This window comes from Carassius carassius, chromosome 44, assembly GCF_963082965.1.
Source record: "Carassius carassius chromosome 44, fCarCar2.1, whole genome shotgun sequence".
In the NCBI taxonomy this organism is placed as follows: Eukaryota; Metazoa; Chordata; class Actinopteri; order Cypriniformes; family Cyprinidae; genus Carassius; species Carassius carassius.
The window spans coordinates 5373750-5392431 of NC_081798.1; the positions used below are offsets into that span (position 1 = coordinate 5373750).

General features: G+C 36.0%; 2 protein-coding genes across 3 annotated transcripts in view; one reads left to right on the forward strand and one right to left on the reverse strand.

Annotated features, from left to right (window-relative positions):
• Nucleotides 1–469: 469 nt before the first annotated feature.
• Nucleotides 470–10327, reverse strand: LOC132126118 (ras-related protein rab7-like). The gene is made up of 6 exons (XM_059537178.1): nucleotides 10019–10327; nucleotides 6204–6266; nucleotides 4673–4799; nucleotides 4251–4469; nucleotides 2537–2665; nucleotides 470–1767 (listed from the first exon to the last, which is right to left on the reverse strand). Exons 2-6 carry the CDS (start codon nucleotides 6254–6256, stop codon nucleotides 1672–1674), a joined length of 624 nt encoding a protein of 207 aa, XP_059393161.1. The 5' UTR covers nucleotides 6257–6266; nucleotides 10019–10327; the 3' UTR covers nucleotides 470–1671.
• Nucleotides 10328–11275: 948 nt separating this feature from the next.
• The window catches only part of LOC132126493 (mitochondrial S-adenosylmethionine carrier protein), a 45763-nt gene continuing 38356 nt past the window's right edge, over nucleotides 11276–18682 (forward strand). For both annotated transcript variants that reach the window (XR_009427400.1, XM_059537759.1), the window contains exons 1-3: nucleotides 11276–11321; nucleotides 12361–12517; nucleotides 12763–12872. Coding sequence is in view for 1 of the 2 variants with exons in the window: in XM_059537759.1 (XP_059393742.1) it covers nucleotides 11289–11321; nucleotides 12361–12517; nucleotides 12763–12872 (300 nt within the window). In the remaining variant the exon portion in view is untranslated. The remainder of the gene's footprint in view (nucleotides 11322–12360; nucleotides 12518–12762; nucleotides 12873–18682) is intronic.

Genomic DNA, 18682 nt, shown 5'->3' on the forward strand with positions numbered 1-18682 from the left:
CAATAAACTTACAAATGTCACTTCTGGGCAAAATCTGTAATGAGGCTTCCTCCAGTGGAACCCCCCCCCACACACACACACAAAATTCATCATTATAATGGTTTAGAACTGATATTAACTGTTTTATCTTGTAAACAGTTCTAGCTTGTGAACAGTTCTTGATCTGTCCTTATTTCTCTCCTGATTCAGACAAGATGGCTTTCACAAGAGAAAGCGGTATTATTCATAGAGGACTTTATTTTATCCAGCAGCCTTCACTTCATTGATAGACTGGAGACGTGTGGATTATTGTCATGTTTTTATCAGCTGTTTGGACTCATTCTGATAACACCCATTCACTGCAGAAGATTCACTGGTGAACAAGAAATGTAATGCTAAATGTAATCTAATTTGCCAAGTATTCAGTGTTAGTAGTATGTATTGTTCATTTTTGATGATTTTATATGATGAAAATAAAGGCTCACGTAAATGTAGACACATTTCCTTCGTTAATTTCAAATAGTTCCAGTTCACTTAATAACAATGTACAGCAAACACAAAATACCAGTTTTATTCAACAACTTATTTACTTTGAAATACATTTAGCTTGAACAATGTATATGCTGTGCATTTTGTTTTATTAAATGTCATGGACAATTCAGTTTTCCCCTAAAGTTGTCTAGTTGTGTTTATTTGAATATAATGCAACAGATAATAATAATTACAATAATAATGAACGAACAGATGGGAAAAGATCAGAGTGATACTGAGTCTCTACCATCCTGAGCTACTGGTAGAGTCCAGGCAAAATACGAAAGAAAGAAAAAAAACAACACTGTCTATGCCACTGCTTGTTCATGGCAGACTCGCGGTGATTCGATCATGCTGACATGAGGATTGACGATAAAAAAAATACATAGAAATACTAATTGTCGTAATAGTATGAATAATAGATCATTTAGATGTAATATCTAAATTTCCCATCGCATGGTTTCCTATTCATATTTTCCTGTTCCATTTTGAGGACAGCGATTGGGCGCACACTGGATTAATTGACTGCAGTTCTCAGATGTAACAGTGGGGGCAGTGTTAAACCTCCAGTGCTTCAGGACTTCACAAACTGAGGAGCGTTTTCAGGTTCATGACTTTAAGATGCAAATGTAGCATGCTTTACACCAGGCCGCCCTTTTAATTCAAGCACATTGATGAAGTAGTTGAACATGGCGGGTAGTTATGGTACCAACGCACGGCTCTGATACACCCCACATCTTGTAGCGTTCACGTCAAACGTATTCCAATTGCACTGCAGGGCTGGATCATAAAGTCTCAAGAGCCATTCAAGTGTTGTGAAGAGTTTCAGTAGGACTTTTTAATGTGGGCGAGGCAATGGTTCTGCACAACCGGTGCGAGGTGTTGGGATTCGTGTACGAAAATGGTGTCAGATTGAGCCTCTTGAGCATATGTGGGTGGGTGGGTGTGTGTTTGTGTCTAAGGCTGTGAATGAGAACTGTAGGATACTGAATGAGAGGATTTCTGCTCGTCTACAAAGGCCAGTGATTATATCGAGTAAAGGGGAGGGAAGGAGATAAAGGAGAACAGGGGTGAAAGAAAGAACGCAAGAGAGGGAGAGGGAGTGAGGCAGAGACAAGGCCAGAGAGGCTGAGGGTGAAACGTTGCGCCCCCTGGAGGTCCTCAGCAGCTGCAAGCCTCTGCTGATGGCTTGGCTCTATCGTTCCGGTCTAGTTTAATTGGCTCAGGGAACTCGTTGTATAACTCCACTTCGGTTTCCTACAAAATAAAAAAATTGGGTACAGATAAGTCCTAAGTATACTTTAGTCTAAGCATATACATACAGCCAAATATGCAGTCTTTTAAAGTATACTCCATTTGACAGAAACAGACACTCGACATGTGAACTAGAAAGATTCATCCTTGTCTCTGATTCTATTTGTAAGAAAAAACAGAATTTCGAGATATAAACCCAGAATTGTGAGATATAACCTCAGAATTCAGAGGAAAAAGTATTGCAAAACAGAAACTCAGAATTCACGCAAATTTACGTGAAAAAAAGAGAGATAAAAATTTAATTCTGGTTTTCTATTCTTATTCCATGGAGGGAAAAAAACGATTGTGAAAAACTAAAAATTCCAAGATTGTAAGGCAAGTCGTGAAATGTAAAAAGTTAGAATTACAAGAAAAAGGCTTAGAATTATAATGGAAAAACTAATTTGTGAGATAAATATTGACAGTTACCGTTTTTTTTTTATTCCATGGCAGAAACAGGCTTCTATTTATCACTGCTGTACCCATTTAAAATAGAGTTTGTAACTTAACTTGTTACTCAATGTTTTGATGTTACCATCTACAGTAGTTTGTTGTTGTTCTGTTTCCCTGATTGTTTTTTGAAAAATAAACAACAGGCCTTAGCAGTGTTGGCACGTTGTGTACAATCTAATTAGTGCAAAAAAAAACAATGACATTTGCATCAAGTGCACTGTTCGTAAGCATACTTTAGCGCTTTCGTCACCAAATGCAACATGTATTTCAACAAACATACCTGTTTGAGTGCATTGCGCGCGATGGTCTGGAAAGCCTGCTCTACGTTGATGGCCTCCTTTGCACTGGTCTCAAAATACGGGATGTTGTTCTTACTCTGACACCAAGCCTGTGCCCGCTTGGTTGTTACCTGATGTATGAAAGAAGCAAAATGTGAAATTCACAGAAACTTTGAATAAGTTCATAGGTGCATTATTATATTCAACATGAGAAAAAGTGTGTTTGCAAAGTCTCCACCATGACGCTAGTTGATATGGTTCAGGTCCTTCAATGTACACAATGGTTTCAAAGTTTAGGGCAGTAAGAATGTATTAAATGGATCAAACGTTTTTTCAAATAAATGCTGTTCTTTTGAACGTTCACTAAAGTATCTTGGAGAAAAAAAGCATCACAGTTTCCATTAAAAGATGAGGACCAAATCAGCATATTAAAATTATTTCTGAAGCGTCATGTGGCACTGAAGACTGGAGGAATGGCTGCTGAAAATACTGCTTTGCATTTACAGGAAATATATTTAAAAAAAATAAAAAATAAATAAATAATAATAATTTATGTAATAAATGTATTTTAGATTAAATGCTGGTAAATTCTTTGTCAATTTATCTTCCGGTATGAGAAGTTGTAACATTACCAGTAATGTGGTCTGGGTAAACGCGGAATGAGATTACTGGTATGAACATATACAAGTTCAGAACACGCTGAAATAAGAAGTCTACTCTGGGCCAATCACAACATTTGGACGCAGATGACGCATTTACTCCACACAATGTGTAGTTCGGTTTGAAATCTAATACGATGTCTCTGGACCAAAAGCAGCTGCATAAATGTGAATTTTTGACAAAAAAAAACAACAAAATCACTGACAAAAGCCCTCTACTGTATGTATACACACACACACACACACACACACACACAGATACAGCCGTTAAGAGGTCATTTCTGGTTAATGATGTCACAGACTTTACCAGTATTTTGAAACTGATGTGTGAATGGTGCTTTCTCGGTAAAAAGATGTAACGTCGTTGACTTTGTGAACAGAGCATTTTTGTATTTACCGGTAAAATGAAGAAGAAAAGTCCCCATTAAAAGAAACCCATAAAAAACAACAACAACAACATTAAAGTGATAGTTCATTAATTCTGTCTGTTGTCATTAATTACTCACCATCATGTTATTCTGAAACTCGTTCGACCTCCGTTCATCTTCAGAACACAAATTAAGATTTTTCAGATGCATTCTGATAGTTCTCTGACCCTCCCATTGACAGCAGTGTAAGTAACACGATCAATGTCCAGAAACTTAACAAGGACATCTGTAGAATAATCCGTCTCCTCCGCATCACCCTAGCAACATTTTGGAGAGTATCCACTGAACGTAAACAATGCATGCTATTCTGAGCCACGCGGCTGTGCAGCTGACACAGAACAGCATACGTTGTTTGCCTTCAGTGGATACTCTCCAAAATGGCGCTATAGTGATGCAGAGGAGACGAATTGTTATTTTTGTTTACTTTGCGTACAGAAAGTATTCTCTTAATATCTTAATTTGTGTTCCGAAGATTAACTGACGTCTTACAAGTCAACGACATGAAGGTGAGTAATTTAATAAAACATTTATCTATCAAATTAAAGTCATGTGGTGCGACCAACATACTAAAATTACAGTATACAGCATCAATCTCAATGTACCCTTACAACAGAAATCATTGCACCCACCTGCCTGTTCTCCAGATCGATTTTGTTGCCCAGCACCACGAAGGGGAAGTTCTCTGGGTCGCGCGGGCTGGCCTGGATGAGAAACTCGTCCCTCCAGCTGTCCAGTGTCTTGAAGGTGTTTGGGGCAGTGACGTCGAACACCAGCACACAGCAGTCGGCACCGCGGTAGAAAGCCACACCCAGAGACTGGAAGCGCTCTTGACCTGCTGTGTCCCATATCTGAATGAAACAACACAGAACACTCACATAAAGCTGTATTCATATATGGACATTCTGTCAGGCTGCATTATAAAACATATTTAAAAACAGACATGCAGATTTATACAGCATGCAAGAGACTGTGTTCATCTGTAGAAATAATGCTTGAGGATAGATATTATATTTTTGGTTGAATTACATCCTTAATAATCTGTCCTCTCTACCTGCATTGTGACAAGTCGGTCATCAACCATCACTTCTTTTGTCAGGAAATCTGCTCCTATAGTAGCTTTGTACTGATTACTGAACTTCTTATTCACATACTGGTTCATCAGAGATGTCTTCCCAACCCTGTTGAGGCAAAACAATATTTATACCCACACCTGGCCAAAAAAACAAAACACCTGGAGAACCAACACATCTATTAGTGACCGTGCAGAACTATGAGTCATACCAAATAAATGCTCTAACAAAATGTACATTCCCTTTATGAAACTGAAACTACTTTCTAGAGAATTTATATCCCACCCAGAAACTTTCCCATCTTGAAAGCTCATTAGAGGTCATGAGGAAATGAAAGGCTTTAAGGAGGTTTTGTATTTGGGTGGCTGACATGACAACGTATAAATGCCCAGTGTGTCATGAATCATCTGCACATGAATTTATACTGTCACTCTAACAATGCTCTTGTATAGTGTAATAGGATTTTTATTTTTTATTTTTTTGGAAAGCGTTCATGTTAAATTGTATTTCTGATCAAATAAATCCAACCTTATTGAGTAAAATAGACTTCTCTCAAAACCATTTAAAATATCTTACCCTAAGTATTTTACATTTATTACAATAAAACTTTGTGAAAGTACATCTATATTTTTTTTAACATAAACATCCAAAGATGGAGTGAGTCACATGTTTGTTCTGATTCAGCGAGCAATTTGTTAGATTCAAGCGGAGTAAAAATAGCTGACTCGTAAGTTTCTTGAATCAGACAAGACAGATCGTGCTGTATGTTTGTCAGCAACAAAATCAACGCAACAAAGATGTTTTGTTTGTTTTCTTCATTATTAATATTTTGCTGTACCCTTTAAGCACAGAACTTTACAACTAAAATTTACAAGTGCTTTTCTCATGGTGCTTTATATTTATTAGCTTCACTGCTGAATATAGCACTGCTAGAAACATTGCACGGAGTTCAAATCTTTCAATTTATTTCTATAGCGCATTTACAACAGCCTCCCGGCTGACCAAAGTGTTTTTCAGAAGAGCAAGAATATAACACATACATAAAAAACAGACCAGACAAAAATATAAAACCACCCATTTACAAAATTTAGCATATCACAGTAGTCAGTACACTAAGGAAAATAAAAAAGTTTTTAGCAAGGACTTAAAAATAGACAAGGAAGTTCAAATCTTTTTAAACCTTTACTCGATTAACACTATACTACTGTTTAATAGAATGCTCTTAAATTTCACACTTAAAGGCAAACTTCACCCACAAATTACTCAGCCACTGACTTCCATTTTATGGAAAAAAATAAAAAATACCATGGAAGTCAATGGCTACAGTTTGGTTACCCATATTCTTCAAAATGTCTTCTTTTGTGTTCAACAGAAGAAAGAAACTCGTATGGGTTTGGAACAACTTGAGGGTGAGTAAATAATGAAAATGTTCATTTTGGGCTGAACAATGCCTATAAAAGCTACATGAAAGTGGCAGTTGCCCCGAATTTATTACAATGGCATTGAACTCACCCAGAGTCTCCAAGAATGATCACCTTCAGAAGAACTTTCTTCCTTGATGTCATAGTGTCACAGCTGGGGAAGAGAAAGCACAGAGCATGAAGCCAAGATTTCAACAGCACAATTCATATGAAATAAAAAAGGAAGTGAAAGCCAAAACTGGTTGTAATGAAACAGGGATTTTCAAAGGAACTGCAGACAGGACAGGAACCTTGTAGGATGTAGTAAGCTGACTACTATAGCTAAAAGCACCCATTTGATTGAAGTTACACACTCTAAGTGTGCTATAAATGCCTTTTCTGATTCAATGACAAAACCCATGATTCTGCTTGCAATCTCAAACAGGTCATGTGCACTCCAACTACCAAAGTCACGAGAAACGCTCTCTTAGAGACAACATGTACTGTTTCCCGCCAACTGTTATACACACACAGACTTCCCTTTTTAAGCGAAAGGCTTGAACACGCCATTCACTAAATGCTTCTCCATCTTTTAATGGATACAGGTCATCGGTTGAGGTACTGCTGTTTATCCAGGCCAGGAAAGTGAGGACATGGATCACTGCTACACACTTTAGGAAGTTCATCAAAATGACAGCGTTGCATAGAATAGTGCTTCGTGTAACAACAACCACCACCAAAAAACTAGCTGGCATAAACAGAGGATCTTAGGTCACATAATATATATTGTAGTGCCAATACACAGCATTTGAATGGCAGAGCATGCACCTTTTAATTAGGTGCATTAGGTGTTATTAGTACCTTTTAACTGCTTATCTCCATATTATGTAACAACTGGGCTAAAATCAGGCAGATGAAATCAATGTGGAGTGGATTATGTAATTAGTCCTTCATTTAGTAGTGAAAACCGCATCCAAATGCAAGGTTGGGCTATTGGGTAACATTTTGAAACTCAGAACATCAGACGGAAACTCAGGACAGTAGGACAGTTTTGAGCATGTCTGTGGAAATCAAAGCTTTCCATGTCATGTCACTTTCGTAAGCTGAACATTCAGTATGTTGCTAAACACAGTACAATCCACTGAACGCACTGTACTTTTTTCCTCACAGCCTCGTTTTTTCATTACTGTCAAAAATTCAATATGGCACTACCGTGACTACCTTGTGAAGGTCTATGATGCATGTTAAAAAAAAACAGCTGATTTTGTTAGCTTTCATTTAGATAATTTTTTCACTTAAAATGCAGGAGGTTTTTTTTGTTGCAAAATTCTTCTTTCTACACACAAATTAGCATCAATATCAAAATCCAACAGACATGTCTTATTACTATGCTGATCCCAGATGAAAGCTCCAGAGAAGCAAGGCATCATGAAATGAGCCTCAGGAATGAAACGATTGCTCGATTTTCTTTAAAAATGGCTTACATTGAAATACAATTACTAAAAAAAAAAGAAGAAAAATCTGAACAATAAATCTAGTGTTAAACTTCAAGCAGCAGTAAACACTAAAAAAGCTGCTGTAAGAAAAACCCTCATCATGGTTCACTAGGATCCACAAGTGGACTGAAGAGCTCCACATAAAAATCCTTAACTCAAAGTCACCTACCTGGAACACTTGCTGTCTCTTTAGAGACATTGTAGTATATCACATTATTTATGTAATACTACACAGCTACTAAAATAAAGATGTAACTGCCAATAAAATAAAGAAATACATGGAAAGAAAGAACCACTCCTGAATATAACAAGGATATTGAAACATTTCTGATGTCTTTCCTGTGAGTGTTGAAATGAAGTAATCTCACATGTACCCTGGCCAGCCCATATGAAACATAAAATCACTATAAAGTCTTTAAGCCTCTTTATGGTTCATCTTCATGGCAGCTTGGCTCGGTCTCAAAACCTAACAAGCTGCTTGCATATCAAGGCTGCAGATTTGAGCATCAAAGGAATGTTTTTGTAGGAATATGACTTATTTTAATTATTTTAATTATTAATTCTAGCTCACATAATGTTTTATTGCCTACGGTTTTTAACATTACCGTCTACAGCCGCGAGAGGGCGCTCTATGTTTTCAGTTGTAGACTACAGGAGCACTGAGCAGCATAGAGCGCCCTCTCGCGGCTGTAGACGGTAATGTTTTCTCTTGGTTAATTTCACTCGGTTCATGTCAAATTAATTTTGATAAATAAGTCGCATCTGACTATAAGTCGCAGGACCAGCCAAACTATGAAAAAAAGTGTGACTTATAGTCCGGAAAATATGGTATATGGATCAAGGTGCTCTGTCAAAATCTTGACATTCCCTTTAGCACAGCAAATGTCTCTCTGAAATAACTTTCTGTTACCAAAAATTCCATAAAATGGTTTTAAAAGTTTAAAAGGACATGATATTGGACCTTCATACAGTGCATGGCATTTTAAATCTGCAAATCTATTCCTCACAGTCTAGCTTTATCTGTGTTATTTTTAACATGCTGCTGAATCAGAATAATTCAGCTTAATTTAATTCAGCAAGTATAAATGAAAAAAGATGCAAACCTGTGAAAAGATGCTCAACCCATTGTGAAATCTGACTAGAAAGATCTTTCGAACTCAAATGAAATTCCTGGATTTCTCCTGAAAATTGGTTGGTACAGTAAATGTGGCTGCAGTTTTATCTCGTAGTATAAATACATTCTCAGATATACTGTACATCCGTAATGACAGCACGATCCTGATGTTCCTATTAAATATTAACAGCAACTGCGAAAATAAAAGTACAAACTAACCAAAAAAAAAAAAAAGGCAAAACTTTTTAATGCTAGAGCATTACAGTGCAGTGTGTTATATTTACCATAGTTTGGCTATTTTTGGCTGATGAAATCCAGTCATTTTAATAAGAATACATGTAACTGGGAAGTTTCCTGTGCAAATTTTGTATGGTTCAAAAGGTCATGCAAATTTGCCAGAACGACCAACAGAAGCTCCTTGTTTTGACTTCTGTTCTGTGTAAAACCATAATGTGTTTAATCTGTTCTGCATACACACTATATTAAGAGTCGTATACTATTCTGAACTGTTTAGATAGGCAGCTCACTAGATTTTGAGACACAGCCAAGGATTGCAAACTGTTTTACGACTCCATATTTAATCTGGAACCCATGACACTCGGTAAAGTCGGATCACATGATAGAGCACTTTCCTTTACATGAGAATAGCAGAATGCCATCCATTTATTTCAACAGCACACCGCAACAAATAATCAAGGGCGTACTATTAATGACATCATGTATTGACGCTGATTTTGAACTATAAAAGAGTTATAGTGTAATGGTGGCTTTAGCATTATAGTAAATGGTTGTTTATTTAAAACGGATTGTTTCGCAATACTCCACCTGTTTCAGTGTGCTGTAAACATACAAGCAGAGAGCGAATGTATTTGATGCGGCTGCTGGTTGTGCAATCATCTGTTTTCATATAAAAGCAAGACAGCGCTGTAAAATCCATATCTGATCGATTGTTATTGTGTCAGAGGCATTGAAAAAAAATGTCTTCTTATGTATAGCTCAAGAAAAAGTGGTGCGTTTTAAATGAAATGCAAATGGACACAATCCAGCGCGTCTGTCATGGTTATTAGAAACACCTGATTATTCAGGGCCTGAATAGGGACAGATCAACATCACAGCGTGTTAAATGACTGATTTTAACCAGGAAGGAAGTTATACAAAGATAAACGACAATTAAATCATCTCAGTGTCCTTTAACAGCATTACAAATGAGCTCGTTTGCTAACGTCAGTTAGCTTAAATGTCAACTACACCACCTCTCTTAACAGATCCACGACCAGTCTCTGGATTGAACATGTCCATATTGATTTTACTACTCACCTGGTTTATAAAGCTGGAGATCTAGCAAATATCAGTCTGTATTAATGCTGTGGTGTAGCTTTTGAGCTAAACTGCTACCGTGCCCTTACACAAGCCTGATGTTTATGAAGAAAACAAACAATAAGTTCGGCCCCGGTCGCCAGCGGAACACTGGCTCGCTTAGGCTAGTGTATAAGCGAACTAATCCGGAATCGGTGATTCCAAAACGGGTGCTATAACCGCTATTGCCACCCCAGTTAAATGACGGGTCTTTTTTCTCTTTCTGTTTCGAGATCTGCTTTAACTTCCTCCAAAACAACCCCTGAAAGCCAGCGATGTCATCACGCAGGTGACGTCATCACGTAGGCCCCAGAAGACACGCCCCAAAAGCTGACCTTCTTCTGAAGACCACACTTTTAGGGTATTATTAAGTCAGGTTTCTTTTTTTGTTTTTGTTTTTTGTATAGACACATACTTGTTTTAATGATCACAACAGTATTGACTACAAAAATATGTAAGCCTATGTCCACCACATACAAAAATCATGTTTTGGTAAATCATACATTTAACATAAAAGCCATAACTATGACATAAAGAAATCGTTTTTTTTGTTGTTGTTTTTTATGCCACAATGACTATTTATGGCGTATGAAAAGTTTGATTTATGCCATAAGTGTAACTTAGATGTTTCAGTGTACAATTATAACATTTAAAATAGGCTACATGTCACAAATCCCAACAAAATGTGAGAATTTGCCCCAACCAAACATTCATTGTACACAAGATACAATATTGTGGTAAAATGTTGTAATGTGGTGTAAAAATACATCAAATTAAACTAATAATAATACTACTAATAATAAATAAATAAATAAACAAACACACAAACAAACAAACAAATAAATAAATAAATGATCTTAGAATGTCAGTCTTATTTAATTGAAACGCCACTTATTGCACGTGAACACAAAATGCAAATTTTATCTAACTTCATCACAATGAAATCCTATTGTACTTTATACAACACTCTATTGTTTAAAATGTATATATTTTAAATACATTTACTACTTGTTTTGTCTTCGTGTAATTGGTACCTTTGATGGAATAATAGTTCCCCCTGCTGGACCTAATATGATGCCATACTGGATTTTATATTGATATCTGCTGCTCTGCTGAGAATAAAGAGCGCTGTTGTTGTCATCACGTGACGTCAGTGGAAACGCCCGCCTTTAAACATGGCAGCACGCGTGACGAGCGTGCGATAGTTAGTGCCGAAGTCCTCGCGTACAATATGGACAGGCGAGAGTTCACAGCCTCCCTTGTGGTAAATCATATTTTATGTCTATTACATGTCTATGAGGCATCCTTCCTCATGACATCCACGATGCATGTGAAATAAATACAGTAAAATGTAATATAGTAACAGTGGTTTCATACTAATGTGTCTGAACTTTCGTGTTTCAGTCATCTCAGACTAGTCCCTTTGAAAGCAATTTTGATCATGGTTACGATGATGAAAATAAAAGTCTTCGTAAAAAATGTCTGCTTATCAACAAATAGTATTAGTAATAAAATAGTTTATTAATATTGTTGTTATTTGGTTTTATTGTTTTGCATTGTTTTAGTCTTTAACCTTTGTAGTTTACAAAGAAATAAAAAAACAATATTCTTTCCCCTTATTTCTCACATATTAATTAGTTAATCAATTATAATAATTATCATTTATGATTTCATAGTCCAGGCAGTTGTTTTGCGGTATTTAGTTATTAATTTTAAGTTTTTTTGTTGTTGTTTCTTTTTTTACTTTTGTTAGAGAAAAATACTTTTCTTTCCCTTTGTTTCTACATCCTAATTATGAATTTGTTGGACTACAGCACTTTATAATAATAATAATAGTAGAGTCAGTAGTGCTTTGTGTAATTTACCTCTTCAACTTGATCCGGACCAACTTAAAGTAATAATAATTCAATCCTAGAGTTTTTACTCTGTAGCACTGTATTGGAAAAAGGGTTTTGTTTGCAGATCCATATGTACAGTATTGCATATTGTTAGTCAGAAATGCTCTACAAACAATGGGTGAAAAATGGGCCAATCATAATGAATAATGAATTTGATAAAAAGTGGTGTTCTATATCTCTGATTCATATTAGTAGCCATATTGAGCAGAACAGAAAAGCTTACTCTTTTTCTCCTTAAAGCTCTTTAAAGAGTAATTTGTGGTAAATTGTGGCATTACTATGTGGTAAAAATTATATATGAGACTACAGTGAATAATTGCACTGCACCAGAATTAAAGCACCTTATTATACTGTACTGATATATAATGATGTATTAAAGCAGTATCATTGCTCTTCATCCCTTAGGCAGGCGGTTGTGCGGGAATGTGTGTAGATCTCACTCTCTACCCTCTGGACACCATAAAGACAAGGTTGCAGAGCCAGCAGGGCTTCTACAAGGCGGGAGGTTTCAGAGGGATCTATGCAGGGGTCCCGTCAGCTGCCATAGGCTCCTTTCCCAATGGTAAGTTAAGTTTATATATTTTATATATAATATGCATGTTTCAAAGTTTACTTTAAACTCTTTGGAAGCTTATTATAACTGCATGCTGCATAGACTTCTGATTATGATAAATGGCATATTTAAACCAGAATTGCTGGAATCACTAGCTCTCAGAATTTGCCTACAAATAAATGCACACATTTTTTAAAAAAGTTCACGATAGTTTAATAGTTTAACTCAAATAAAGTCTTTCTTCTTGGTTCCAGCTGCTGCATTCTTCGTCACCTATGAAAGCACCAAGTCGTTATTCACAGGCTACAGTGCTACAAACTTGGCCCCCATCACTCACATGCTGGCTGCTTCACTAGGAGAAATTGTAGGTTTCCTGTTATTCTTCTTTCTTTCCTGTTGTTTTGCCCTTTGAATTAATCATCATTTATTTACCCATTGCAGCCCAAATGAACAGTATGTCTGTTTCACAGACAAATATTCAGAAAGCTAAGAATGTGTTGTTTTTTGGCTGTTTCTTTGCTCTGGGTTAGGAGCCGGGCCACAGACGACCCTCTTTTTTCCCACCAGCTGGCCAAATAGGATCTTATTGTTGTCTATTGACATAGCTGTTTTTATAGAGAGGAGTCTTGCAGTTTCGTCAAGGGAGATTTTATTTAATGCTTTTATTCCTCAAGGATAGAAGATTTAATTAATTAAAAATTCCAGTAAAGACATTCATTTGTTGTGTCTCAAGGCCGCCTGCTTCTCTAGATCCAGTTTGCTGTATTCTTTCAGGACAGTCATATATAAAATAGTCTTCATTCCTCAAAAGAACACGAGACTTTCATAAGAGGTTGGTTATTTTGTTTATTTAAAAAAGAAAAAGAAAAGTGTACAGTGACGATCATGTTTTTTTAATTAAATACTTTTATTCAGCAAGTATGCATTAAATCGATGATGTTCTATTGAATATTGTGTTCATCCTGAAAAAAATTATTGTTCACACACACACACACACACACACACACACACACACACACACACACACACACACACACACACACACATACACATAATGTCCCCACAGGGCATCCAAGATGTAGGTGACTTTGTTTCTTCAGCAGAACACAAATTATGATTTTTAGCTTCTCTAAGTCATACAATGCATGGCAAATGGTAACAGAATCTATGAGAGTAAAAATAACAAAACATGCACAGACAAATACAAATTAAACCCTGCAGCTCGTGACGATACATTGATGTGTAAAGACAAAAAACGATCGGTCTGTGCAAGAAACTGAACAGTATTTATATAGTTTGTTTTTTACCTCTGATTCAAGCAATGTTTGAACTGTTAGAACTCTTGTGGACGCGATTCACAACAGCAAGCATGAGGCATTCTTCTTCTTGCGTTATGGCGGACTGCAGACTTATTACCGCCACCTATTTCTCAAAAGGGCCATTGACACTCTGTCTCCAATCTCAATTAGGAGTGTCAGTGGTCCATTTGAGAGATATTTGAGCTACCCCTTTAAGCAGCACAACTGTTTTCAACATCGATAAGATATGTTTCTTTAGCACCAAATCAGCATATTAGAATGATTTGTAAGATCATGTCACACTGTTTAGCCAATTTCACAGTTTTTACTGTATTTTTTATATATAAAAAAATTAATTTTATCAACCACAAACATTTGAATGTTAGTTTACATACTTTTGTTCATAAAAAAAAGTTGCAAGCAATAGTCGAATTGAAATAGTCGAAAAGAAAAGAAGTGTGCGTTTTTTTTTTTTTTTTTTTTTCAGAGAATTTACAAGATTAAAAATAAATGTCTTGTAATCAGTTTGGAATGTGCACTCATTAGATTCCAGTCATCTCAGCCCTGTTTAACATAATTTATCACATTTAAATCTATTCAGAAGAATTTAGCAGCAGATTTTCCTCAACCCAGTTAGAGTAGAAATTCCACACAAGAGCCTACTAATACATCACCATTCCATTCATCTCAATATGCAGCTGTAATTTCCAATTTCAAGTGATAGTATATAAAAATAAATGTTGTAGTTGGGTTGATCATTTCAGTTTATTACCAATTAAAATAACTGAATGTTATTCCATCTACTTCTTAATAGTGTAAAAGACACTCTGGGTGAAAAGTGGCCTTTTGCTATTAAACAATAAGTCAACTGAAAAAAGCAGCTTTTATCAATACAAGATACAGTCAAACCAAAAATTATTATTATTATTTTATTTATTTAAAAAAAAAAAAAAAAATTACTAGTGGGTGCAGGGACACTATAGTTATTTAATATAAGAACACGAGGATAGCGAAATAAATTAAACTGTAACATATTATACCCAAAAATTCTTCATGCAGTGGACCAACAGGAAAACTGATCCAAATTTGGGACCAAAAATTATTCAGACACTTTTACTTGACCATGTTTTGCTCAGGTGTTATTCTTTAATTGCTAATGGCACCTTTTTTTACACCACAGACTGAACAAAATTAAACATTGCTTGGTTGACCTAAATTGGTATTATCTAACTGTGTACTTAAATTTAACAGCTGACAGCTAATCCACCTAATTCATTACATATCTTCCTATCAAAGTTATCGGACATTATCAATATCTGCTTGTTCTGAAACAGTTTAACTCTGAGTTCTTGTCATATTTTATTACCATTTTCTAAATGATAGTGAATAAACTGCAATAATGTTGAAGGTGTCTGAATAAATTTTGGTTTGACTGTATGTGAATATGAGGTGAAGTTGAAGTCGGGACTGTTGATAACCCTTTGCCTGGTGCAGCAGGATTTGCACACTTCAAAAGGGGGATTTTAACAGCAGAGCCCTAGCTGAATCCCAGTGTGTTGTGGTACACATTGCCCTGTTCAAAGTCTGTAATCCTGGAGCTTAACCATGAAAGTCTTCACCTTAGGCCGTCTGGAGCAGAAGACAAAGTTATCTTACTTGCATAACTCCTGCCATTATACAACTTCTGACTTAATAGTTTTTCTAACGGGAGATGATTTAGAGTTTTCTGGCCCAATTTTGCATCAGTCAATTTAGTTTCTTGTTTGTGCAATAATCGATTTGATTATTTCCTATTACTTTCTACGTTTCCCCATTACTTTTCCAGGATTTTGCTCCTGCTGTACTGCCATAGTTATCTGGTTGTCCCTTTAAGGTTAGCTCTAGCACACTAATCAAATGCAATCCAGGATTTTAAGCTCAGGGATTCAGATGCCTTTGTAGCATCACACTTTTAACAGCCTCCCATCAATTTTATCAAAAATGTTAATTGCGAGGCAGTGCTGGCAATAAGTTTCTCTGCTGGTTTGTTTCCATCTGTGGGAAAAACATGGGAATTTTTTGTCATTTTTGTGGTTTGTCAGATTCGTTGGCCTAGTCAGTGTTTCTGTGGCTTTCGGTTCATTTGCTGTTGCAGGCTATAAGGAACTTTGAAATAATTGAAATCTTTTTGCAAAGTGTCAAGGAAGCGTAATGCAGTCAGCAGGCCTGGAACTACTTCATAGCTGTGCGTTTACTGGAAAATAATTAAAGAGTTCAGATGCAAAAGTCTCTAAAGTATGTGTGACGTTTTTCTTTAAAATTACCATATCTTTCTGGCTACTATATGTATAGGCTTCTATGTAAATACTGGTACTTCTGAATGGGTTGAGGCTGGGATTTAGCGCATTTGAAGTGAAAGTACTTGATGAACATATAACGATACTGAGTGAATGCTATCTACACATAGTATATAATTTTTGACCAAGATGGCTTTTAGGGGCTTTTGCATTGGAAATCTTCAATTGAACACCTTAGAACATTCGTCAATCAATCAGAATAATGCATTCAACCTCCTTGTGGTGTAATATTGTGTAATAATAGCAATGATGATTTCTGTCACTTTCTTCTCAGTATCATTGTATGCGTGTATTATATAAAGTATGCAATGGCTGATGGTATCTGTCAGGACCAGAGCAGGCTGTTATGTATCTGTTACGTCAGATTTATCTTGTTTCCAGCACACTCTCCAAAAGCTAATTTGTCAAACTGAAGGTACACTTTTCGTACATTTATAAACCTTGTCTCTCCTTATGGCTGTGGGGTGAAAGCAGCATGTGGTAGAAGCCGCCAGTTGGCAACCTGCTAAACTTAATAATCCATGAATTGTCCAAAGAGAAAACGATTGCCTGTGATTTATTGTTTAAATCAAGCCTGAGAGTTGTACTGTGGCTCATTTTCAGCCTTTTCACACCCCCTCTTCTTGTTCTCACCTGGCAGGTCTCTGAAATATAAAAAAATAGGCAATTGAAGTGTCGGGTTAAAATTTTTATTTCTTCCCATGCCACTGGAATTATTAAAGGACGAGATGGGGGACACGTGAGGAAGATATTGGTCTGTGCAGATAGGCTTTGGGAAGGCAGCGCTCCTCGAGGACCCGAGAGGCCGCTGTTCTTGTTGTTTTTTAAAGCACCTGTAGGATGATCTGTGGAAGATTGTTCCAGATGCCTATTGTAATTCCAACTTCCTGAGACTCTGCTGGGAGGCGTGTGTTCCGAGTTCACGGACTGTTCGGAATGTTCCAGCTGTTTCTCTTGATGTCTGGAGACACAGCTGTGAGAGTGACCTTAGCATGCAAAAGTGGTTTATTTTATGCTAATAGAAGTGTACTGGGATTCAAAAAGTGGCTTCAGGTTTGTGGGTAAAAAGGCAAGCGTTGAGAAATACTATAAAAATATTATGTGATAAATATATTTTTTACATATTTGCATTCAAAAGTTGGGGTATTTATGTTTGTTTGTTTGTTTGTTTTTAAATTCAAAACTCACCAAAGCTGAATTTAATTGATCAAAATACAGTTAAAAAACTGTATATTAACAAATTATATATATATATATATATATATATATATAATTTCTTCAGTGTCACATGATCCTTCAGAAATCATGCAGATTTCACTGCTTAAAAAATATATTATTTTTAGTATTGAAAACAGATTAATTTAGCTTAATAGTGAAAAAAAGAAGTTCAAAAGAACAGAATTTATTTGAAATAAATAATATTTTCTTACATTAAAAACTTCCAATATTAGTTAATCATCATCAATCATCAGTTAAGGGCCAAGTTAATGCACCCTTGCTGTATAATAATAAAAAAAAATAAAAAAAACGTACTGACCTTAAACTTTTGAATGGCAGTGTAGCTACAATTAGGTTGATCTTTACTTGAAACTTGTATATATATTTTAAATCCTAATTTTTTTTTCAAATTAATTATTAATTCCTTACAATATGCATTCTAAAGTGTTATTTCATTTAAACCACTGTTATAATAAATTTACATCAATTCTCCGTTACACCTTGTGGTGGTGGAAGGTAATTTAAGGCTTGTTATAACACGTTAAATAGCATGTGGATTTTGCATTTAACTCTGCAGCCTGGCATAACCATGAATAGTTAAGAATGATCATGTGTTATTATCATGGAATATAATTTTAACTAGGTGCTCCGATCACGATCGACCGATGGTTAATGCGCATCTCGTCAGTAAAGCCGGTTCTCTAATCAGCGGTTAATTTCATCAGGTGCGTGATTTCACATAGTGCAGCTGTTACTACACAGATCCTGACTAGCTTCGCAAATCCACGTTCATTTTCAGCGTTTATTTGCGCATCTTCTCAGTTAACAACGGCTCTGTGTAGTAACAGCTGCACTATGTGAAATCACGCACCTGATGGTTGCACCTGATGGAATTAACCGCTGATTAGAGAACTTTACTGACGAGATGCGCATTAACGATCGGTCGATCGTGATCGGAGCACTCCTAATTTTAACTAGTTTAACAATTTTTTTATAGTTAATTAAAAGATATGACTTTAAAATGGATAATATATCATAATTGTGTTACTTATGCATATAACCGACTGATTATATGGTGTTAGGTATAATTAGTCTAGGTATTTAACATGTTTTACAGTGATTTCTTCTATTTATGAAACTTCATATAAATGTTTATTAATAACAAAAGTGAAACCGAATATGTTTTAGTGTATAAGGTGTGGAGACAAATCAACAACTGAATTATGTTGCAAGTCTTGATCGGTGTGCAGATTTCAGTCGTCCCTCTGCAGGTGTTTGGTTTACAGAACAGCAAGAAGAAAGACAAACGGCTCTGAACTGAT

Coding starts and splice junctions, on each gene's coding strand:
- LOC132126118 (XM_059537178.1), bottom strand. CDS start 6,256: ATGACATCAAGGAAGAAAGTTCTTCTGAAGGTGATCATTCTTGGAGAC. Junction 2,666..4,250: donor TCGATCTGGAGAACAGGCAG/GTGGGTGCAATG, acceptor TTCATACATCAG/GTAACAACCAAGCGGGCACA. Junction 1,768..2,536: donor CGCGCAATGCACTCAAACAG/GTATGTTTGTTG, acceptor TTTATTTTGTAG/GAAACCGAAGTGGAGTTATA.